At 44.7% G+C, this 24,090-nt stretch overlaps 1 protein-coding gene and 1 non-coding gene across 4 annotated transcripts in view; both read left to right on the top strand.

The window, feature by feature from the left end:
- Positions 1-24,090, top strand: part of EIF3A (eukaryotic translation initiation factor 3 subunit A) — a 155,231-nt gene that overhangs the window by 47,761 nt on the left and 83,380 nt on the right. For all 3 annotated transcript variants that reach the window (XM_030202628.1, XM_030202629.1, XM_030202627.1), the window contains exons 9-13: positions 5,983-6,081; positions 6,427-6,543; positions 7,149-7,334; positions 14,622-14,969; positions 17,731-17,835. In XM_030202628.1, coding sequence (XP_030058488.1) covers positions 5,983-6,081; positions 6,427-6,543; positions 7,149-7,334; positions 14,622-14,969; positions 17,731-17,835 — 855 coding nt within the window. The remainder of the gene's footprint in view (positions 1-5,982; positions 6,082-6,426; positions 6,544-7,148; positions 7,335-14,621; positions 14,970-17,730; positions 17,836-24,090) is intronic.
- Positions 7,399-7,536, top strand: LOC115471469. The gene has a single exon (XR_003942354.1). It is a non-coding gene; the product is annotated as a small nucleolar RNA SNORA19 (small nucleolar RNA).

Consider the following 24,090-nt stretch of genomic DNA (forward strand, 5'->3'; position numbering starts at 1 on the left):
GATTCCTGTGCATGCAAAGGACGAGGTGCGCTTTGGGGCAGCAGTTTTGACCTCTGGCCTTAGTAGGTCCCTCCCGTAAGTTAGTTACTGCTCTGGTACGTCCCACGCGTCTTGACCGGTCTGGAGGGTCGCTGAGGAAGGTGAAATTAGATCTTACCTGCTAATTTTCTTTCCTCTAGACCCTCCAGACCGGTCAAGAGCCCGCCCTGTCTGTATTGGAGGCCAGGAGGTGTGTTTGTTGGATAATTCTTGGCTGCTGTAGATTGTTGTTTCTCTAATTGCAGACTGTTTATTTCTGTTTTGTGATAGGAGTCCGGGACAGGTGGGGCTCTTCTTTGATAGTCCACCTGTAGAAGCCCAACTGTTTTATCAAAGGCAAAGGAACATGTTTCCGTAAGAGCAAGCGGAAGATGTTTCTTGTTTTTGCAGTTTACTGTGACCACGTACAGGGTTGCTAGTTGTTGTTAGTGTTTTTTGTTTCTCTGCTTTGTCAGGGTTATACTGGCTAGTGGAGGTTCTGCACAGGTTATATATACAGGCTTCAAAAGCTTAGTGTTTTCTCAGTCTCCCTCTGCTGGTAGGAGGACATAACCCACGCGTCTTGACCGGTCTGGAGGGTCTAGAGGAAAGAAAATTAGCAGGTAAGATCTAATTTCACCTTTTCTATGTTGTATAAACTTCATAAAACAGAAACCGTTTTGAAATGCAACATAAACTATTTTTTTTTATTTTTTCATATGTAATCTTAGTAAAAATATGCAAATATATTTAAATCATATATATGAGTGCTCAGTAAAGTGCCAATTGATGCGGCTAGTCTACAAAATAGCAACGGACAAAGTCACTCCATCATCGCGCTCAGCCCTACCTACCATCCCCTACTTTCATTCAATAGTATACTCTCATAACGTTAAGTCCAAAATATAAGTAGAAGGAGAGGATCGATACTTAGCTTGGGGCTGAATAGCTGCTGAACTTAGCTGTTGTCAAAAATGCCGTTGTTGTAGACCAGCTGGGCTTAATCATGAGGTGCTTGTGCTCGTGCTTAAAAATTCATTATAAAATCTTCATAAATTTTCTTCATAAGTCATTGCTGTGTATCTTTTCCACTCATACTCAGGTCCACTCCCGTTCTCTCTCTCTCGTTCTCAACACTGCGAGTGTTTCGCCATTTTAAGCGTCTTCAGGAGAACTTAAAATAGCTCAGAGCATTGCTCCCACCAGACAAACTAGCTCTGAAAAGGAAGGGAGACCATCCCAAGCACCTCACGACTAAGCCCAGCTAATGGTCAAACTACATCTGGAAGAGCAAGGACATCAGCCTGGCAACCAAATATAGACTGGTCAGTGCAATCATCTTCACATCGCAGGGTCCTTGAATGTGGAGACACACTTTCTCAGCAGGCACTCCTAGGACCCTGGAGAATGGGAACTATCCAGCCAGGGTTTTCAGCCGGTAGTAGACCATTTGAGTTCTCTGCTTCTGGACTTGATGGTAATAAAAAGGAATGCCAGAGGGCTCAAGTTCTTCAGCCGTTGGAAAGAACCGGGTTCAATGGGGATCAATGCCCTTTTGCAGCCCTGGCCTGAGATGCATCTATCATATGTCTTCCCTCCTTGGCCCATGGTAGGCTGCATGTTGAGAAGGATTGTATTGCACTGTGGTTCAATAATTTTCGTAGCCCTGGATTGGCCGTGTACACAGACCTGATTGACTGATGGATGGGGGTCCTCAACCACCTTCCATAGGTCTTGTGCTGATGGAGGATCTGTCCCCTTTTTGGTTTTATGACTTGGCTTGGTTCAGATAAAAAAAAGTTATTCTGATTTGGTCATTGCTACCTTGGTTCAGGCTAGGAAATGCTCTACATCCATGATGTATGTGAGCGTGTAAAGGACGTTTGAGGGCTGGTTTTCTGGGCATAGACCTCCACCCACTGACTGGGTCCCAACCACTTCTGGGCGAGTCTCCTGCTCTAGGTGATTTCTAGGTTACTGGGGCTACACTCCCAGTGATCTGACAGTTCCTAGAAAGCACTCACAGACCCAACACACAACCCGCCAGGATTCTTAGTCCAGACAAGCAGAGTCAATAAACTAAAAAAATGTTTTGTCATAAAAAATATTGAACAGTGAACTGTAAGAAAGAAGGAAAACAACAGGCAAATAGCAGGTAACTGAATAAGGATCAATTATAAAACTATCAACATTTTATTACTATCTGGATAGTGCCTGGGAAGTACAGGAAATATAGCTGCGCACAGGTTACAGAATATAACTGCTCACAGGGTCTTAGTAAAGAGGTCTTTCGACTTCCAAACTGAGACTGGAGAAAAATCCAGTATTTCCAGACTGAATTTGAGCTCCTGCGCCATTCAGAGCCCAGAACAACATTTTTTTTTAAGTACATAAGTAGTGCCATACTGGGAAAGACCAAAGGTCCATCTAGCCCAGCATCCTGTCACCGACAGTGGCCAATCCAGGTCAAGGGCACCTGGCACGCTCCCCAAACGTAAAAACATTCCAGACAAGTTATACCTAAAAATGCGGAATTTTTCCAAGTCCATTTAATAGCGGTCTATGGACTTGTCCTTTAGGAATCTATCTAACCCCTTTTTAAACTCCGTCAAGCTAACCGCCCGTACCACGTTCTCCGGCAACGAATTCCAGAGTCTAATTACACGTTGGGTGAAGAAAAATTTTCTCCGATTCGTTTTAAATTTACCACACTGTAGCTTCAACTCATGCCCTCTAGTCCTAGTATTTTTGGATAGCGTGAACAGTCGCTTCACATCCACCCGATCCATTCCACTCATTATTTTATACACTATCATATCTCCCCTCAGCCGTCTCTTCTCCAAGCTGAAAAGCCCTAGCCTTCTCAGCCTCTCTTCATAGGAAAGTCGTCCCATCCCCACTATCATTTTCGTCGCCCTTCGCTGTACCTTTTCCAATTCTACTATATCTTTTTTGAGATACGGAGACCAGTACTGAACACAATACTCCAGGTGCGGTCGCACCATGGAGCAATACAACGGCATTATAACATCCGCACACCTGGACTCCATACCCTTCCTAATAACACCCAACATTCTATTCGCTTTCCTAGCCGCAGCAGCACACTGAGCAGAAGGTTTCAGCGTATCATCGACGACGACACCCAGATCCCTTTCTTGATCCGTAACTCCTAACGCGGAACCTTGCAAGACGTAACTATAATTCGGGTTCCTCTTACCCACATGCATCACTTTGCACTTGTCAACATTGAACTTCATCTGCCACTTGCACGCCCATTCTCCCAGTCTCGCAAGGTCCTCCTGTAATCGTTCACATTCCTCCTGCGACTTGACGACCCTGAATAATTTTGTGTCATCGGCGAATTTAATTACCTCACTAGTTATTCCCATCTCTAGGTCATTTATAAATACATTAAAAAGCAACGGACCCAGCACAGACCCCTGCGGGACCCCACTAACTACCCTCCTCCACTGAGAATACTGGCCACGCAATCCTACTCTCTGCTTCCTATCTTTCAACCAGTTCTTAATCCATAATAATACCCTACCTCCGATTCCATGACTCTGCAATTTCTTCAGGAGTCTTTCGTGCGGCACTTTGTCAAACGCCTTCTGAAAATCCAGATATACAATATCAACCGGCTCCCCATTGTCCACATGTTTGCTTACCCCCTCAAAAAAATGCATTAGATTGGTGAGGCAAGACTTCCCTTCACTAAATCCGTGCTGACTTTGTCTCATCAGTCCATGTTTTTGTATATGCTCTGCAATTTTATTCTTAATAATAGCCTCCACCATCTTGCCCGGCACCGACGTCAGACTCACCGGTCTATAATTTCCCGGATCTCCTCTGGAACCCTTCTTAAAAATCGGAGTAACATTGGCTACCCTCCAGTCTTCCGGTACTACACTCGATTTTAGGGACAGATTGCATATTTCTAACAGTAGCTCCGCAAGTTCATTTTTTAGTTCTATTAATACTCTGGGATGAATACCATCAGGTCCCGGTGATTTACTACTCTTCAGCTTGCTGAACTGACCCATTACATCCTCCAAGGTTACAGAGAATTTGTTTAGTTTCTCCGACTCCCCCGCTTCAAATATTCTTTCCGGCACCGGTGTCCCCCCCAAATCCTCCTCGGTGAAGACCGAAGCAAAGAATTCATTTAATTTCTCCGCTACGGCTTTGTCCTCCTTGATCGCCCCTTTAACACCATTTTCGTCCAGCGGCCCAACCGACTCTTTGGCCGGTTTCCTGCTTTTAATGTATCTAAAAAATTTTTTACTATGTATTTTTGCTTCCAACACTAATTTCTTCTCAAAGTCCTTTTTTGCCCTCCTTATCTCCGCTTTGCATTTGGCTTGGCATTCCTTATGATCTATCCTGTTACTTTCAGTTGGTTCTCTTCTCCACTTTCTGAAGGATTGTTTTTTGGCTCTAATGATTTCCTTTATCTTACTGTTTAGCCACGCCGGCTGACGTTTAGTCTTTTTTCCCTTTTTTCTAATACGTGGAATATATTTGTCCTGAACCTCCAGGATGGTGTTTTTAAACAGCATCCACGCCTGATGCAAGTTTTTTACTCTGCGAGCTGCTCCTTTCAGTCTTTTTTTTCACCATTTTTCTCATTTTGTCGTAATCACCTTTTCTATAGTTAAACGCTAGCGTACTTGATTTCCTAGTTTCACTTCCTTCAATGCCAATATCAAAACCAATCATATTATGATCACTGTTATCAAGCGGCCCTCGTATCGTTACCCCCTGCACTAGATCATGAGCACCACTAAGGACTAAGTCTAGTATTTTTCCTTCTCTTGTCGGCTCCTGAACTAGCTGTTCCATGAAGCTGTCCTTGATTTCATCAAGAAATCCTATGTCCCTTCCGTGTACAGATGTTACATTAACCCAGTCTATATGCGGGTAATTGAAATCCCCCATTATTATTGTGTTGCCCAGTTTGTTTGCGTCCCTGATTTCCTTTAACATTTCCGCATCCGTCTGTTCGTCCTGGCCAGGCGGACGGTAGTACACTCCTATCACTATCCTTTTCCCCTTTGCACATGGAATTTCAATCCACAGTGATTCCAAGGAGTGTTTTGTTTCCTGCAGAATTTTCAATCTATTTGATTCAAGGCTCTCGTTAATATACAATGCTACCCCTCCACCAATCCGATTCACCCTATCACTACGATATAATTTGTACCCCGGTATGACAGTGTCCCACTGGTTATCCTCCTTCCACCAGGTCTCAGAGATGCCTATTATATCTAATTTTTCATTTAGTGCAATATATTCCAACTCCCCCATCTTATTTCTTAGGCTCCTGGCATTCGCATATAGACATTTCAAACTGTTTGTTGTTCCTAAGTACATCATGCTTAGTACTTGACAGTATTAATTGGCAATCTTTTGTCTGATTTTTATTGTTATTTAAAGATACCCGATCTACTACAATCTCTTTTGCAACCTCACTATCAGGATACTCTATCTTCCCTGTTATGGTGATATCTTTGAAAGATACCTTATCCCGAACCATGCTCTTTTGAGCGACTGTCGGCCTTCCCCCCAGTAGCTGACCACATCACTGCAGGTTACTTCTTCTTTGTGTTAAATTACAGAGAAATGACTGTTCCCTCTTTAACAGCTTTAAACATAAAATATGCACCACCTTCTGCCAAACTAGATAAAAACACTTCATGAAATATTCTTATAATTCATATGCTGAAAAATTCACTATTTTGTCACAAGTTTAATCTGAGATTGTCCATACTGCTTGCCTATGTAAATACTAATTAGCTGGACTGGATGCCAAGAAAGATGTCTTAGCTCAGTTTTCAGTTCTCTGTTCTCTATCTCCACCTGCTGGTTAATGGACACAACTATCTCACAGGGTCTGTAATGGTGGGAATGACTAATGGAAAGAAAATTATCAGGTAAGACTTAATTTCTCCTTCTTTATTAAAGGTTTTGGACTGGGTGAAAGAGCAAACCGAGAAGGAATCTGAGCTTCAGCAGTATGTCTTACAGCTACAAAACAACACCATCCTCCGGCTTCTGCAGCAGGTATGTTTATACAGGTAGCAATTAGAGTGGGACCTGCAGCTGAGGTACAAAGGACTTCTAGTCTGATTTTGAAGGGAAGATGGTTAGTGAGTGGGATGTGGGGGGAAGCATGGCCCTGCAGCATTTGGAGAGAAAAAGGTGGGAAAAGATGTGGCTTGGCTGCATTAGTGGGACTGAGAACGGCTTTGAAGGAGTGTAATGTTGCAACTACACCTTTCGTAGTTCATTAAGCACTTGGAAGCATTTGCGTTTCTAACTGTTCTTGTATATTAGGCAGAACCGCTTCTCAAATCTGCTGGCCTTTCCAGGGAGTTGCACAGTTGTAATAATTGTATCTTTTTGAAGGTGGCCCAGATCTATCAAAGCATTGAGTTTTCTCGCTTGACTTCGCTGATTCCATTTGTGGATGCTTTCCAACTGGAGCGTTCCATTGTGGATGCTGCCCGGCACTGTGACCTGCAGGTAATGAGTTCTGGGAGAGAGGGGGTCTGTTGAGAGGTCTCCATACCTAAAATAATGTATTTAGCAGAATTCTTAGTTTGAATTTAAGCTTGCCTTTAATTTCAAGCTGACTAGAAATGAGCCAATGTCTGCTTGTGATTGGCTCAGAAGTCAGGCTTAGTAACTTGAATCCCCCGTGACTTGGTATTTAGTTGTTTGTAATGGCCACATTGTTGATCCAAAGTATTCTGTAGTTTGTCTAACCGAAGTACTGAATTAGTTTCTTCTCTAACGATGGTTCTGTTTGATAGTGGCATTATTAGTGTGATATTAGGTTGTCTCATGCAACCCTAGAAATTGCTAATAAACCACATTATGACCAGCAAACTGCAGTTTAACGCAGCGTTTAAAAAGCTGTTCATCCTGCCAATTTCAACTCTTAATACATAAAAACACCATTAAAATCTAATGCAATTTGACCCATGCTACTGCAGAAAGGACAGTGCCAGCAGCTGCGTGTTATAAACACAGAAAAGGAGGACTATGTACTACTGTTGGGCTTCTTTTTGGACTGGTGCCAGTACTGCCTTGCTGTTTAATATAGTTTTTCAATATTACCTTTATAGGTTCGCATTGACCATACATCTCGGACCCTAAGTTTTGGATCAGACCTGAATTATTCTACTCGGGAAGATGCTCCTGTGGGTCCCTACCTGCAGAGCATGCCATCTGAGCAGATCCGAAATCAACTGACTGCAATGTCCTCTGCCCTTTCCAAGGCTATTGCTGTCATTAAACCACCTCAGATTTTGGTAAGTGCATTGTATCAGTTCTCACCTCCCCACTTCTTTCTTAAAAGGTCTCTGTAGAAAATCTATGCACATCTCATTGACTTGCTCTGCATGCTAGTCAGAGTAATGTTATTTCTGGTGTGCTATATTAAAAGCAAAAAATGAAGGTTAAATTAGCACTGCAACTACCTCTGTTGTTGTTGCCAGTCCCCTTCAGACAAATAGCTACTTTGGAAGCAGAGTAACTGTTACTTCAGAGCTCTTTGTCAATCTTTTTTCAAAAGTAAGTGTTAAAATATGAGTTAATCGGTGTAATTTTAATCCTGCAGAGTAATTGCACAGATGGGACCTTGTTTGGGGGCTTTGAGCTTACTTTGTTCTTGTGGATTCTTGAATGCATGTGTGCGTTTTGTATTAAATTTGTTTTTTTGTTGTTTTTTTTTTTTGGGGGGGGGGGGGGGGATAGGAGAGGTTACTTTTTGCTGTGTCTCATGTTTATTCATTTCAATGTAATTTATTTTACTTGTCCTTACAAAAATGCTCATAAGTACGTAAGTATTGCCATACTGGGACAAACCGAAGATCCATCAAGCCCAGTATCCTGTTTCCAACAGTGGCCAATCCAGGTTACAAATACCTGGCAAGATCCCAAAAAAGCGCAAAACATTTTACGCTACTTATCCTAGAAATAAGCAGTGGATTTTCCCCAAGTCCATTTTATAATGGCTTATGGACTTTTAGGAAGCTATCCAAACCTTTTTTTTAAACCCCGCTAAGCAAACTGCTTTTACTACATTTATAAAAGCATGCGTAAAAATAAATGCAAAACAAACATAAAGCAAAATATCAACAGCAGAGAAATCGGCATATATAACAAATACATAAAATCTAACCATAACAGCAGTAATAACTCTTAGGGATAACAGGTGAGTTTTTAAAGCTTATCTAAACTCCATGAAAACATTCAGGAGGCTCAAGAAATCAGGAAGCTTATTCCACAAGGAGGAAAAAATACAATCTCAGAGCCTAGACCGTATTTATTTATGAGTATTTGATATACCAATCAAAAGGCAAAAGCAAAACCATTTTACAGAGTAAATAAAATACTATGAAACAAGTCACATGATTGTATGTTACACGCTTTATGGTACTCTGACAGGGGAAGGTGGGAAAGAAGGGAGGAGGGGAGACTGTTTAAGTTACCAGATCAGGGGAATGTGGAATGTACAAGAGTATGAAGACACTTGGGGGGGGGGGGGGGGGGGGGAGTTGTGTAGGCAAAGCAGAAACTCAAAACAAAAAGGCATAATTGGTGCGTATATACCTTTTATAAAATCAACACCCAGAGCTCTCTATTAATGGAGAAATTCATCTGCACAAGTTTACATCTGCTCCAAAATTGGTGTCAGTTTGTGCATATATCTGGTGCACGTACATTCTATAAAATATGCACATACACTACAACTCTGCTGTACTAAAACTATGCCCCAGGAGTGCCTATGTGGCAATTTTTCAGCATACACATGCCAATGGGCCTTTATCCCCCTCCCCCCCCCCCCAATGCAATTTACACATATAGGACCAAATTGTAGAAATAATGCGGAGAGAAAAACGCACCAAGCGCTATTTTATAAACGGCACTCAACATTAGGCACTGTATAGGACAGAGCTTAATGCCGGGATCTGCACCTAACCTTAGATATCAGCTAGTGGAGATAGAGAACTGAAAACTGAGCTGAGACATATCTCTCTTGGCCTCCAGTCCAGCTCTTCAGTATTTTCTTTCTCTGTCAGGTGGATGAACACACTTTCAGCCTCTGGTTCTGAGTGCTTTGCTCCTGGACCAGTTGGTGGTCTCTAGTTGAACTTTGCGGGTGGCTTGAGTCTTCAGAGTCGTATCTGGAGGTCTTCAGATAACTGCCCCTGGTGTCCTGCAAACTTACTTCACCTCTCCTCTTTCCTGTGAAGTTCTCCTTTTCCAGCACAACAAGCTTTAAAAAAAAAAAAAAAAAAGGAAAGAGGTTTACCGGAGAGCATGGGACAAAGTATTGGTCCTGAGCCTTTCTCATATGGGGTAAGTCTTGAGACTGTGAGCTTGGGGGGAGCAGCTGGCAGAAGTAAGCCCGACTAAAGTTTGATTCAGAACCGCTTAGAGGGCTGCAAGTTCTATTTGGTGCTGGGGAGGGTTCCTGTCTCACCTCTTGGGACACATTGTGTTGCTCTTGTAACAATCGGGGTGAATGGCGACTCCCACAGAGGCAGTTAAGCGGTGTTCCTGCTGTGGAACCTGTCGGCCGGCATTGGGATATTGCAGTTCGAGCAAGCCAGGAGTCCCGTGGGACCTGCTGGAAATGGTCGGCAGCAGCACATATTCAGATTTGGCGCAGCATCCGAATATGTTGGGGTCCTTGTGCTTTTCGGCAGGGCCGGTGTGTAGTTTGAGGCAGGAGAGTGGGGGAACTGGTACCATGTCTGGGCCCACTGGCAGTAAGGATCAGCCTCTGATCACTTGCAGAGCATAGCTGCTATTTTGCAGCCTCAGGGCATGGCGGAGCATTCAGCTGCATCAGGGTATTTGTTTTCTCTTACACCATGCCTATTTATTGAAGCAGGGACAGTCAGAGTTGCTGTACGGTGCTTCAGTTTCTTGCCCCCTTTCCCTCCGTCTCCTAATAGATCTTGTTTAGACCTCCAGGAGTGGGCAGATGAAGCCATCTCTCTCCTTATCTGATGTGGCCTCTGTCTATTCAGAGAGCTCCCTCCTGAGGTAGTTTGTTTCAAGTTCTGGTGCACAAGCCCAGGGTCTCTACCCTCAGGTGGCTGTGCTGAAGGAAGTGGAGGCTTCAGCTGGTGCTGGCGGCAGTTGAGTGAAGAAAGCTGTTTGTCTCCAGCCTGGCTTTACTCTTCAGTCAGGTAGGACTGCTTTTGGTGCCTTGGAAGACTTTTCTTGCCCTTATTTTGCCTTCACTTCTATGGAGTGTTTTGTGGTCTCCAGTTAAGCGCTTAGTCAGTTAATTCTCATTCAGGCAGGAAATGTTGTTGGCAGTGGCTGTTATGTTTTTGTTTTGGCGCTTGTATCGCTCTGAGTGGCATTGGCTCAGCTATCTGAATCTTTGTGCTGTTTAAAACAAGTAAATAAATGTGTGACCCTTGTGGTAGGATTAATTCCTGAACCTGGCTGGTTGAGAGTCTGCTTTAACCGAAGCAGTAACAGCCTGCGGGTATTGCATTGCATAGTTCAGTACATTCCTTTGTGGTAATGGGGATGGCTGTCTAGGCTAGCTTTATATCTGCCTGCTTTTTTTTAAATTTATTTATGACATTTATGTCCCACATTATTAGGGTTAGTTATTTCTATTGTTAGAGGTTGATCTTATCAAGTGAGTTTTCAGTAGTTTATGAAATACGGAATAGTCTTCAGTTTGATGGAGTTGGTTGGGTGGAGAGTTCCATCTGGTTGTACTTTGGTATGAAAATCCAGCATTGTGGATAGTTTTATATTTGAGTTTATCAAGCAAGCCAAACCACCACAAGGGTGGAGGTACATGAATTCCTACGAAAAGTAGAATCCGAGGAAAGGGGGAGTAGGAGGAGTAGGCTCTTGAACAACACTAGTAGGCGACGTAGGTTAGGAACAATCTCTTTATTTAAATATACACTCGAGTGTATTTGAGTTTATTACATTTTCTGTAGCTTAGGACTTCATGGGACCTTTTATTTTGCCAGTTTGCTGTTTCCTGCCTCCTTAATTCTGCTTCATACTGTAAGAACATAAGAACAGCTAAACTGGGTCAGACCAATGGTCCATCTAGCCTAATATCCTGCTTTCAACAGTGGCCAATCCAGGTCACAAGTACCTGGCAGAAACCCAATTAGTAGCAACATTTGTGCTTTGTACATTGTACAAGTTCTGCCCTGGCTAGTGTCAGAGGTGGTTAGTTGTTCCTACTTAACTCATGGAGGACAAGCTTTCTTGGTCACATTGACAGTTTATTTTAACACTCAGGATGTGAACAGAATTGCATTTACTTTATAATAGCCTAATTAATACACTGCTCCTTAAAACCATGGTGGTTACCGACTTCCTCTGGTGCACATTCTACTGAAATTCACAGTCTTGGGGGATCTTTGCACCCATTCTGCGTAACAGTGCTGTCTGCAGGTTCCTTCACTTGATTTTTCATTGCCTATATGGGTTTGAATTCTTTTTGCTAAGTTGCCTTGTCAAGTCCCCTGTGCATAATGATCCCTTCTTTTTAAACCTACTTGTGGTGTTTTTCCCTTAGGGTATTGCTTCTTTACAGTCCAGCAGGCTGGGCTTCCGTTGCTCTGCATCAATTACAAATGAGTGCTCTGAAGCTATAGCAGTCTTTGTTGTCAGTGTTATCTTTGCTTATTTCTTTATGGACTCAACATTGCTTTTGGGACAGATCCTTTGTTTTTGGGGTTTTTTTTCCCACAAGAGACTGCTATCCTTTTCTTTCTGCATGGGATTGGCAGGGCATAGGTGCTGTCATTCTGTTTGCTTCCAGAACTTGCATCTGGTCTCTTTGCATTGCAGCTTATTTTTGTTCATAGTTAGCATTCTGACTCTCTAAGGGATTGTCATCTTGTCTCTTAAGTCAGGTATAATGTCTCGTTAAGGGTCTGAGAATCTGCCATGTCAGGTGTTCCATCCGGTCTTTATTCAGGATGAACTGCCATCCTGTCTTTGGGCTGATATCTGATCTTCTTACAGAATGGACATCCTTTCTTTTGGCAGAACTGCCATCCTATCTCTTATAGGACTGTCATGTCTGTCACAAAATGCCTAGCACCCACCTGGGGTTAACACTGCGGCCACCTAAAGGGTCAGTCCCAGCACTGCTCAGGCCCGCCTCCACCACACTGCTCTGGGTTTCTCTTGCCTCTGGGTGAGTCTCCCACCCCCAAATCTCCTCTGTGGTTTTCTAAGGACACTCGGGCCACAGACCCAAAACACAAACCACCAGGATTCTTAGTCCAGGACAACAGAGCTAATAAACTAATAGGTTTATTGTCAGAAAAATGGAACAGTGAAAAAGATTTAACTGGCAACCAATAACAGGTAACTTAACAGATTTCAACATTAAAACTAGCTACACACTTTATTACTACCTGAGTAGCACCTGGGGAGTTCATGAAAATTTACTGCTCACAGGTTTTGAACAGGGTCTCAGTGTAGCGATGTTTACCCTCCACACTCCCTTGCTGAGACTAAAAATTTCCAGCATATTCTGGCTGCAATTTTGAACTACAGGGCCAGTCAGAGGTCCTTTGTGCTTTTTGGCTTATTTTGATAAAAAATAATACAGATCACAAGCAAGGAAATCCCCTGTTTCACTACAGTGTCTCTTTACAGGCTGTCATATTGCCTCTTACAGTGCTGAAATACTGTTTCTTTCAGGACTGCCAATCTTTTTTTTTTTTTTTTTTTTTTTTGTGATTTTTACAAGGTCTGAGGAGTTATCCTAGTGGTCTGTGTAGTGGACTGTAAACAAGGGGATCCAGGTTCAGTTCCCACTTTAGCTCTGTTTTAGAACTCGCACCCTGCCTCTTTATGGAATTGTCATCTTGTTCTTTTTCAGACTTGTCCTTTTGCCTCCTTTCAGGGCTGACATCCAGTTTGCAGTGACATCCTGTTTCTTGCAGGACTGATATTCGGTAATTTTACGGACCTACCATCTGGCTACTTCAAGGCTATTATATTCTAATCTAATATAGGCTAATGTAATATCAAGATTCTACACCACTTTTACTCAACTGAGTTGAGCCCAAGTGGTTAAAATCCGGCCTTGTTAAGCACAGATGTCCTGTTTCTTCAGGTCTGGTACATGGTCGCTTGTGGGATAGCCATTCTTGTTTCCTTGCAGGAATACAAGGAAACTTTTTTCGGGGCTGGCATCTTGCCTTTCATACAGGACTGGAGTTTTATTTATTTACAGGCCTGGCGTTCTTAAGTGTGACAGGTCTCTTGCCTGAGTCCAGGTCTGGCATCCTGTCTCTTGATAAGACTGTGGCCTTGTTCAGTCCAGGACTGGCATCCTATTTTTTTAGCCTGGATACTCATCCCAGCTATGGTTTATTATACACTCACTTCTCAGCGTTGGTGATCTCTTTTTTTTTTTTTCCTGGAATTGGTGAACAGGTCAGGCTATGTTGCTATAGCTGCATAGCATGTATTCTTATGGGCTGGCAACCTTTTCTTTTTTCATCTAGGCAGTCCTATATTTTGTCTTTCTGGCATATACTGCATCTCAGACTAGACTCACCTCCTTTTCCTCCAGAGAAATGTCTTCTTCTCTCAGAACTTCTCAGAAAAGCACGGGGCTCAAGTTCTGGAAAAGAACCAGGCTTGATGAGGATCAGTGCCCTGTTGCAGCTCTCGGGCCTTAAGGGCTCATTCTACGAGATGTATAATGACATCCTAGGTGGAGACTACCTTACTTGCTCTGGATATTTGCAAGTTGGCGACATGTTCAACACTGCATATCTTTGCCAAGTACCTCAGGGTATACGTTGCGGCACACTCGGAAGCCAGTTTTGGGGCTTCCGACCTCAGGGTGGCGGTGACACCAGTATTCCACCCACTGTAGGGACTGCTTTTGAAATCCCATAGGTTCTGGAATTGTGGGAAGCTATGTAATGGAAGGAGAAATTGAGTCTGTCTTAATAATTTTCTTTCCAGTAGTCCGTCCCACTATTCCAGAGGTCTGTCCGAGGTTTCTGAGATGTTTAGTCGGTGCAAAGTATTGGGTCAGATAATGACTGTCACCTTGCATGGTGGTTCCTGCATATTTCTTGTTCTTTACAGGTTGTCCAGATGTGAGAGTGCGCCACATGTTTGCTTGTCTAGGTAGCGTTAGGTTAGCAAGTTGTTTAAGGTTGTTGTGAGTTGTTTGTTGTATTTATTCTGAGTTTTTCCCTACTGCTTCTCTACGTAAATTCTAAGGCGCTGGACTGGTTGCCAAGAGATATGGCTAAGCTCAGTTTTCAGTTCTCTAGCTCCACCTGTTGGTTGATGGACACAACTATTCCACAGATTCTGGAATAGTGGGAAGGACTAATATCAGGTAAGACCTAATTTCTCCTTTAATTGTATGAATGCAGTTGTTGCACAGTTAGAGGCACTGCCACATTAAAGCTTTGAGTATCCAGCTGGAGGTTCTAGTGCCTGCCATATGTATCCCTGGCTGCAAGATGAAACATGTCTACTTTGATCCTGGCCAATTACTGTTGAAGCTCAGGCTGTTTCTTAGTTATCTTTCTTTATCTATTTTTTTTTTGCAGCAAGAAAAGGATGAACAGCACCAGCTTGCTGTCACTGCGTACTTGAAAAATGCACGGAAGGAGCATCAACGCATTCTGGCCCGCCGTCAGACTATTGAGGAAAGAAAAGAGCGCCTGGAGAGCCTGAACATCCAGCGGGAGAAGGAGGAACTGGAACAACGGGAGGCTGAGCAGCTGAAAGTGCGCAAGGCAGAGGAAGAACGGCTGCGGCAGGAGGCCAAAGAGCGAGAGAAGGAGCGAATCCTGCAAGAACACGAGCAAATCAAGAAGAAGACTGTGCGGGAACGGCTGGAGCAGATCAAAAAGACAGAGCTGGGGGCAAAAGCCTTCAAGGATATTGATATTGAAGTAAGTATCTTGGTCTTCTGAAGCTGGGGAGTGGCGTATCATTCCTGTACTGAATAATGTTATCGTTGGGACTTTGCAAACAGAAGTTTGAGTGAGTGGGTTTTGTGAGAATGCTTCCCATGAAGTGCAGTTTAGAGAGTGCTCAGTTCTGACATTGGTTTTGTTAAATTTGAGACCTGTAGAAATCATGGATTTCTGCTTCCATTCATCTGTCCATGGTAGTGTGTGAAAATCAGATGAATAGTTGAAAGATTCTAATCTCTGTACAAGGATATAGTGTGGATACTGTTATGTTTCTAATGGAAAATAATAAAACAAATTTGGAAAAAAAATAAAAATCAGATGAAGATTGTCATAGTAAGTTCAACCCACAGTAAGCCTAGCAGTAGCTGGAGAGAAAACTTTAGTTCAGTTTTATGGAAACTAGGTACTTGCATGAATTTATTTTAACCGTAAAATTAACATTTTCTATTCTGTGCAGTCTTGAACTACAAACAGCAGGTCTTGCAAGTGTCCTACTGCAGAGTTTTGGGGTGTCTGTCTCGGGTGAAGAGAGGCATTGTGGTTAGAAAGGAGGCACATTTCAGCCACAGAGTATGTAGTTGTGTAGATCATTTATTGACAATGCATGAGATTGGTGATGGCAGGACCGAGGATTGGAGATTGATCTTGGCACAGGGGCATACTTCTTACTAAAACCGACACACAATTGTTCCTCACTTCCTGAATGGTTCATAACCATCTAATGGTGAATTGCTTGCCATTGCTACATTAATCCTAATATAAAGATAAGATTGACTTGTCTGTGTTTAGATTTTGAAAAGAGTGTTTTTATTTCCATGGGTACACAGTAAGCTTATTGTAGGTCAAGGGTCTGAATTGATGATGCAGAGGTTGGTGGTAGCCGTGAATGGGTGATGTAATCACAGAGAGACCTTTTGCTGTCCTGATTTTGCTCTGTTATGATATAGGCTTGACACATTTAATATTAAAAGTATGCCCTTTTTTCTGATACGGTCCTAGCCTTCTGAACTTGAAAGATAGTAGGGGCAGCTGGAGAAGCATATCCTGTTGTGTAGCCACCCTTCCTTCCTTAGGCTGTTGCAGTTGGCAGTGAAGCTTACTTATTGACCTGGTATCAAGTGTGCTGGTGTGTTAGTGGATTTAGATAGTGATTATGGAAAAATGAGGAGAAAGAGGGGTGGTTGGGAGATGTTGGTGCAAGGAATTGCTAATGTAATGACTCATAGTCCTGCTTATATATATACTAGCCGTTGAGCCCGTAAAAACGGGCTAGTAAAGGAAGGGGGGGGGTTGAAAGCCCCCCCCCCCCCCTGGATAGGTCCCCTCCACCACCCGGGCCGGGTACGTGGCTTCACTATTCAAACCGCCGGAACGCAGCACACAGCTCATCTGAGCTGCCATCGGCCTTCCTTCTTCTCTGTGTGTGTTCCACCCTCGTGTGACGTAACCGGCGAGGGCGGGACACAGGCAGGTAAGGAAGTGCCAACGGCAGCTCAGATGAGCTGTGTGCTGTGTTCCGGCGGTTTGAATAGTGAAGCCAGGTACCTGGGCCGGGTGGAGGGTGAGTGGCGGCGGCGACTCCGGGTGGGTGGGGGGAGCGGTAGCGGCAACCCTGGGGGGGGGGAGCGGTGGCGAAGGCGGTTCCCTCACTCGCAGGTGCGCAGGTTCCCTCTCTGTCACGCCCCCGTCATCACGTATTGACGCGGGGGCAGGACAGAGAGGGTCTCTACTGCGCATTTGCGAGTGAGTACGCCTCTTGCCATTTATATGTTTGCTATACAAATACATTAAACCAACTCGTTTGTTTTTTTGTTTTTTTTTTTGATCTGGCAGTTTTCACCTGTTCCTTTGGGCTTTCAACTCAATCAGAATGAGGGCTGGGATCTGACACCAGGAGCCTTAGTGCTTGACTAGCTGGGAAGTTTCCCCCTATTTTTATATACCCCACCAGCACACCTAATCTGATTTGACTGCAATCTTTAACCAGGTGTTTCCATTGACACAGAATCCAGCCATTAGGTATTACTTGTGTGCACTGATTGCGGCTTACTGCAGACACCGTCTCAGCAGCATCCATGGCCCCAGCTAACCTAAAAACCCTTGCATTCAGTGTTGCCAGGTGGGCGGTTTTACCGCCCAATTGGGCGGTTTTCCGCGACCCGACACGGGAAATTTTTGCCCGCGGCGGGTTGCGGTTTTTTGGGCTGCTTTTTGGGCTTCAGGGCGGTTTTTTGGGCTGCTTTTTCGGCCGCGGGGGGCAGGGTTAGTGACGTTTTTGGGGGGGTTAGTGACGTAGGAGGCGGGGCCGATGACGTGGGAGGCGGGGGACGGGGGAGGCGGGGCCTGTGACGGCGGGGGCGGGGGTGATGACGCGGGGGTGGGGGTGTCAGGGGCGGGGTTTGAGTTTGGGCGGGTTTTGGGCGGTTTTTGTGCTGGATTGGGTGGGAAAAAAATTTTCCACCTGGCAACACTGCTTGCATTACACTGCCACTGAGCCACCAGGCTGGCCTCCCAATACAAAAAGATAAAATTGTATACAAAAGCAATTTGTTAAGCTTTTTTCTTCAAAAACAGTGGGTTGATGTTCTTGATTTTAATTTCATTATGATGCAGTGCCAGTCAGATGAGCATCCTACTTTTGTTTGGGCAAAAGTGTGTTTCTGGACATCTGTGAAATAAAGGGGTAGAGGGAGATGATTAAAAGCCTTGATCCCCTGATAGATGTGTGTCTTATTAGGACCTGGAAGAACTAGATCCAGACTTCATCATGGCTAAGCAGGTAGAGCAGCTGGAGAAAGAAAAGAAGGAACTTCAGGAACGGCTGAAGAACCAGGAAAAGAAGGTGAGCATGTAACAACCAAACATATTTTGTGTAGCAAGTCACAGCATAGCTCCAAGGCTTTCTTATCGCTTATTTAAAATTTAATATACTGCAATATTCTGACAACAGGTCAAAGCAATTTACAAAGTCAAAAAAAAATTATAATAATCTTCTCCCTTTTACCTAAGAGATTTTCATTTGGCTTGTTGGATCTTATGAGTCTTGCAAGAATGCATCAATGCATTTGTATTCTTCCATTTTTGAGCTATAAATTGACTTTCTGAATCCTTGCCAAGTGTGATTGGAATATTGTGCTATATGTTAAGAACATGCAGGGCAACTGTAGGATTATTTTTCTGTTTTTTTTTTTTCATGCTATCTCTTGTTTGATTTAATTGTTACGTCAAAGTTGATTCCTGGTGACTATGTAGATTGACTTTCTCTAGAACATCCTGTCGTCTGTTTGTGTGCGTTGGCTTTTTAATGCAGCTTTCATTGTTGTGATTTTTCTTTCAACCTTTCTTAGCGTAATTTGCTTTTTCTAGGGGCTCTGACTGTCACATAATATGGCTAAAATATGATGGTTTCATTTGACTGTCTGTGGTATTTGTAACAGTCGCCACTGTGTTCGGACTCGGGTACTACTACTAGACATTTCTAAAGCGCTACTAGGGTTACGCAGCGCTGTACAATTTAACATAGAAGGACAGTCCCTGCTCAAAGGAGCTTACAATCTAAAGGACAAATGTACAGTCAGTCAAACAGGGGCAGTCTAGATTTCCTGAAAGGTATAAAGGTTAGGTGCCGAAAGCAACATTGAAGAGGTGGGCTTTGAGCAAGGATTTGAAGATGGGTAGGGAGGGGGCTTGGCGTAAGGGCTCAGGAAGTTTATTCCAAGCATAGGGTGAGGCGAGGCAGAATGAGCGGAGCCTGGAGTTGGCGGTGGTGGAGAAGGGTACTGAGAGGAGGGATTTGTTCTGTGAGCGGAGGTTACGGGCAGGAACTTAAGGGGAAATGAGGGTAGAGAGGTAATGAGGGGCTGCAGACTGAGTGCATTTGTAGGTAAGAAGGAGAAGCTTGAACTGTATGCAGTATCTGATCGGAAGCCAGTGAAGTGACCTGAGAAGAGGGGTGATATGAGTATATCGGTTCAGGCGGAATATAAGACGTGCAGCAGAGTTTTGAATGGATTGAAGGGGGGATAGTTGGTTAAGTGGGAGGCCAGTGAGGAGTAGGTTGCAGTAGTCAAGGCGAGAGGTAATGAGAGAGTGGATGAGAGTTCGGGTGGTGTGTTCAGAGAGGAAAGGGCGAATTTTGCTGATGTTGAAGAGGAAGAAGCGACAGGTCTTGGCTATCTGCTAGATATGCGCAGAGAAGGAGAGGGAGGAGTTGAAGATGACTCCGAGGTTGCGGGCAGATGAAACGGGGAGGATGAGGGTGCCATCAACTGAGATAGAGAGCGGAGGAAGAGGAGAAGTGGGTTTTGGTGGAAAGACGATAAGCTCGGTCTTGGACATGTTCAGTTTCAGGTGGCGGTTGGACATCCATGCAGCAATGTCGGATAAGCAGGCCGATACCTTGGCCTGGGTCTCCGCGGTGATGTCTGGTGTGGAGAGATATAGCTGGGTGTCATCAGCATAAAGATGATAGCCCTTACCTGGCTACCTTTAGAAGGGATGTGTTCAGGGATAAACACAACCAACAATATCAGGTATTCATTATAGAAAATGGTATTGTATGGCAGAAAGAATATCATAGATAACACAATAAATGTAAGGTACTTTCAGTACAGGAGAATAACCTGGCAAAGGCAATAAAATAGTATCGTTAGCTGAGGGGAAAGGCCTTTCTCAGATACTGGCTGCAAAGCACTGCTCAGGGACTGTGTCAGGTACTTTCTCCAAAGTTGTCTTGTGCAGTTCACACTTATATACATAGGTTATCTTAGAATAGTGTAAACGCATGCTTCTGTGCTTCCCACTGCAAATCCGTTCCCAGCATAGAAAGGTTGTGTTTTTGCTACACCAGCAGGAAACTAATCAGGCTGCAGAACCATAAGGATGTCAGAGGTATCTATCATGCCCTGGTACACATTGTCTGTATAGCAGATGGTGGTATCATGTGTGTCACTATGAATCTTCATGGGAGCTGGGTGAGGCCAGCTGCAATGAGTTATATGTACTGACTTACTATCAGATTGTGTACGTACGAGGTCATGAATAGTTCAGGGTCCTTGCACAGTATTGCTAACTGTACAGGTATTATGGTGGAGGGTTATCAATCGTTATGTGCTAAAATGGAAGGAAACCAAATTTATTTTATTTAGATTTTACTCACACCTTTTTCAGTAATAGCTGAAGTTAAGTTACATTCACTGTCCCTGAAGGGCTCACAATCTAAGGGCTCTGTTCATTAAGGTGCGCTAGCATTTTTAGTGAGTGCACAAAATTAGCGTGCGCTAAAAGCACTAACGCACCTCTAGCACAGCTTAGTAAACGGGGCCCTAAGTTTGTACCGGAGGCAATGGAGGGTTAAGTGACTTGCCCAAGATGACAAGGAGCAACAATGGAATTTGAACTGGCCACCTCTGAATGTCAAGACCAATGCTGTAACCACTAGGCCACTCCTGGAGCAAATGCACTTTTCTGTTTTATGCTGCTACTTTGTCATTTTTCTAGAGAAGTTTTTTCTCAGGGTTGGGGAGGGAGGATAATTTCTCCAAATGGGTTTGTTTTATGTGTACGATGCAGGGCGGGTGCAAGCATATTAGGTGCCCTGGACCTGTCTTCGGACTTGTGAACAATTACAATCACCTGAATACCACCATTGCTAAGACGATTTTGTAAAAAGACGTGAAAGTGTAAAAGTATGCACTGAGAGGTCTTTGAGTTTGTGTGGCTCTTAGAACCTGTTTAGCTTTGACTGTAGCTGCTCATTGGCTCTCTTCTCCTTCACCCCCCTCCCAAAGCAATTGCTAGTCTGCTTGATGATTACTGTCATAGTAACAAGGCCGGCTTAATGTACCTTATTTCAAAACCAGGGTTTCCATTACATCTAGCAACAGGTGAGTTCCTGAAGAGTGGGCTATGTCCATCTGTCAAAAGGTGGAGATAGAGGGTAAAGGCTGAACTCTGCTCATATATGGGACAGTCCTTGCCTCAGCCAGTCAGTATTTCTTTATCTCTAGCAGGTGGTGGATGGTCTCCCAGGTCTTCTGGTTTAGCTGTCTCTTTACTCCCTTTCTGGATCTCCCAGACTGGTTGAGCTTGGACGTGCTGGGCATTTTGGCCAGCCGGTTTAGGGATAGACCTGGTGGTGCCAGGTCTCCACCCCCCCCTGCTCCCTTCTAGCTGGACATCTTCCTCACAAAAAAAGTAAGGCAAAGGGAGATTTTACTCAGTGCATCCTTTGAGCACTGTAGTTGCTTGCTGAGGGGGTGCTCTTTGTTCTCTTTGGCTCTGCTTTGTTGAGAACTAGCCTGGAGAAATCACAGCACGAGGGTAGTAAGACCGGCATTGTGGTGAATGCTGCTTTAATTATTTTTTTTTAACTTTAAAGATTTTTATTGTGATCAAAAAGGCAAGACAATACAATCCACCAAGCTTAAAGCATCCAACCATTGCCAGCCATAAAACATAAAAGCTCAGATCCATTATGTAACAGAAGAACTCCCACCACCCTGCATAACCCATCACCCTCCAAATATGGAACCATTCAGACACGCACCGTTGGTCCTTCAGATCCCTGTTAGAACCTACAGTTCTTGAATTTTTGCCCAGTCATCCTTGGTTTTAGTGAATAAGCCTTTCCGTTTAGTGCTGGTGAGTTTTTTCCCATTGTCAGTAAAAATCTAAGCCGTTGTGACCAATCGGGAATTAAAGGACCAGATGTAGACTTCCAGAAGACAGCGCGCTTTACATTTTTTATTGCTCTCAGGTCCTCTGCTATGCACCAGCTTTCCCTAGCTGTGTGCTTATGGCAGTAGAAGCAGTGAAGCTCTACTTGTGCTGTTCAGTGTGCTGGTCATCTCCCCTACTCTCCAGACAGTCGGGCTGTCCGGGGAATTAGCACCATCAGCTTCCCGCACAGGGGAAACTGCCACATCTTAGGAATGGCGGCTATCTTGGATTTTCACATGTGAGTCAGATACGGGTTCCTGGGCCTTGCGTCCTTCTCAGACGGGTTCCTCAGGGTCTTCTACTGCTCTGCTTGGTCAGGTGCCATTTTCCTTGTATTACTGATGCACCAGGTTATCTTAATGAAGAGATCTCTACTCCTTGAGGGACGTGCCTTCCTCTCAGTTATTGCTGGGTGAAACATCCTTCAAAAGGTTGTACATTCCTTGGTGAGGGGGCGCCTTTCTCTCCCACCGCGTTCGGAGGGTGACCTATTGATGACTTCGGTACAGTCCCTGGAGTTGGAGGACTTGAAGGAGGGGGAGCTTCCAGCAACGAGACAGATGATCCCATGGCGGTGTGGATGTTTGACAAGGAGGAATTGCCTCCTTTGTTACCCAAACTCTGGAGGAGCTACATATTTCACCTCTGGCATCTACGTCTTTGCCTCCGCAAACCCTATGATGGCCAGTACTAAGATGCCGCCTAGGTTCTTCCCTGTCCGTGAGGCAATGCAGGAGCTTATTACTGCACAGTGGTCCATTCCGGATGTAGGTTTGAAGGTGGCTCGGGCCATGTTGCACTTGTATCCCTTATCATATGATGAACTGGGATAAGCTTCACCTCCCCAAGGTGGGCACTCTGGTGGTAACAGTCATAAAAAAAAACTTTGTTACAGGTGGAGGGCATCATTGCCTTCAAGGACATGCAGGTTAGGAAGCTGGAGTCTTCTCTCTCGCTCTCCTTTGAGGTGGCAGCCTTATCACTGCAGGCTTCAGTGTGCAGCTCCTATGCAGCTAGGGCATGCCTGAGTTGGGTTCAGCAGGCGATAGATATCCTGGTGGACTCGAGTGGCCCTGGCCCATGCTCTCCTTGGAGATGGGCCTGGCATATCTGGCTGACTCTCTAAGATGTTCTCCGGGCCTTGGCCATATTCTTGGCAGCTGTTTTGGCTCTCCCATTGGGTGTCGGACGTGGTCTTCAAGCTCCCATTTTGTTGCAGGCTTCTGTTTGGACTCCCAAGTCCCAGCAGTTGCAGGAGGGTATGCCTCGCTCTTCAGCTAGAGGTGTCGGTTGTGCCAATGGTACAGGCTTGGGAAGGCTCTGGCCTTTCAGAGGCCCAGGTACCAGCAAACAGTCCTTTTAGACTAATAATAGGGGCTCCACCAAGTCAGTCCGAGCCTCACCAGCCCCCCCCCCCCCCCCCCCCCCCGGTTCTTCGCATTGATGAGGTGCTGGTCCACTCTTCTCAGGAGATAAGCGGGTGTCTTGCCAATTATTTTGAGGAGTGGACCAAAATTACGTGAGACCAGTGGGTCTTAAATGTTATCAGAGATGGGTACAATTTTAAATCTGCAATTGGAGCGGAGATTTCTTTCTTGGAGCCCCCTTACGAGGCTCCGCCCTAGTTCCAGGCAGTGTTAGTCACATCGCAGAACCTGGTGGACCTGTTGTTCCGGTACCCAAGCAGGAGAGACGTATGGGCTGCTACTCTATTTAGTTTGTGGTACTGAAAAAGGGCGGTGCATACTGTGTCTGGTCCTGGACCTCAAGCATGTCAATGAGTCCCTGAGAGTGAGACTATTTCACATACAGACCCTACAATCTGTCGTTGTGGTGGTCCAGCCGGGGGAATTCCTTACCTCCCTGCACCTCAAGGAAGTGTACTTGAATAGTCCCATCTTGCTCCTTCATCAGCGCTTCTTGCACTTTGCGGTTCTGAAGTGGAACCTTCAGTTCTGGGTGATGCCATTCAATTTCACCACTGCTCCCAGAACCTTTTCCAAGGTAATGCTGGTGGCGGCGGTGTTCCTGCAGCAAGAAGGCATCAGGGTGCAGCCTTGCATGGACAACTGGTTAATACTGGCCGTCTCCTCCCTGGAGAGCGATGGGTTGGGTGATTGAGCTCCTCCAGCAATTTGGGTGAGTTGTCAATCCCCAAGAGTCATCTGGTTCCTTCCCAATATCTGGACTACTTGGGAGTGCTTCGATTTTCAACAGGGAAGAGTATTTATTTCTTCTGGTCTCCAGGAGGGAGAAACTCCAGTCACAGATTCAATGTGCTCTTCAGCTCCCGGCCCCAAGGTCTTGGGATTATTTTCAGATCTTGAGCGCCATGGTGGCAACTCTGGAAGTGGTTCCCTGAGCAAGAGCTCACATG

Source organism: Microcaecilia unicolor, chromosome 5 (genome assembly GCF_901765095.1).
Source record: "Microcaecilia unicolor chromosome 5, aMicUni1.1, whole genome shotgun sequence".
NCBI classification, from domain to species: Eukaryota; Metazoa; Chordata; class Amphibia; order Gymnophiona; family Siphonopidae; genus Microcaecilia; species Microcaecilia unicolor.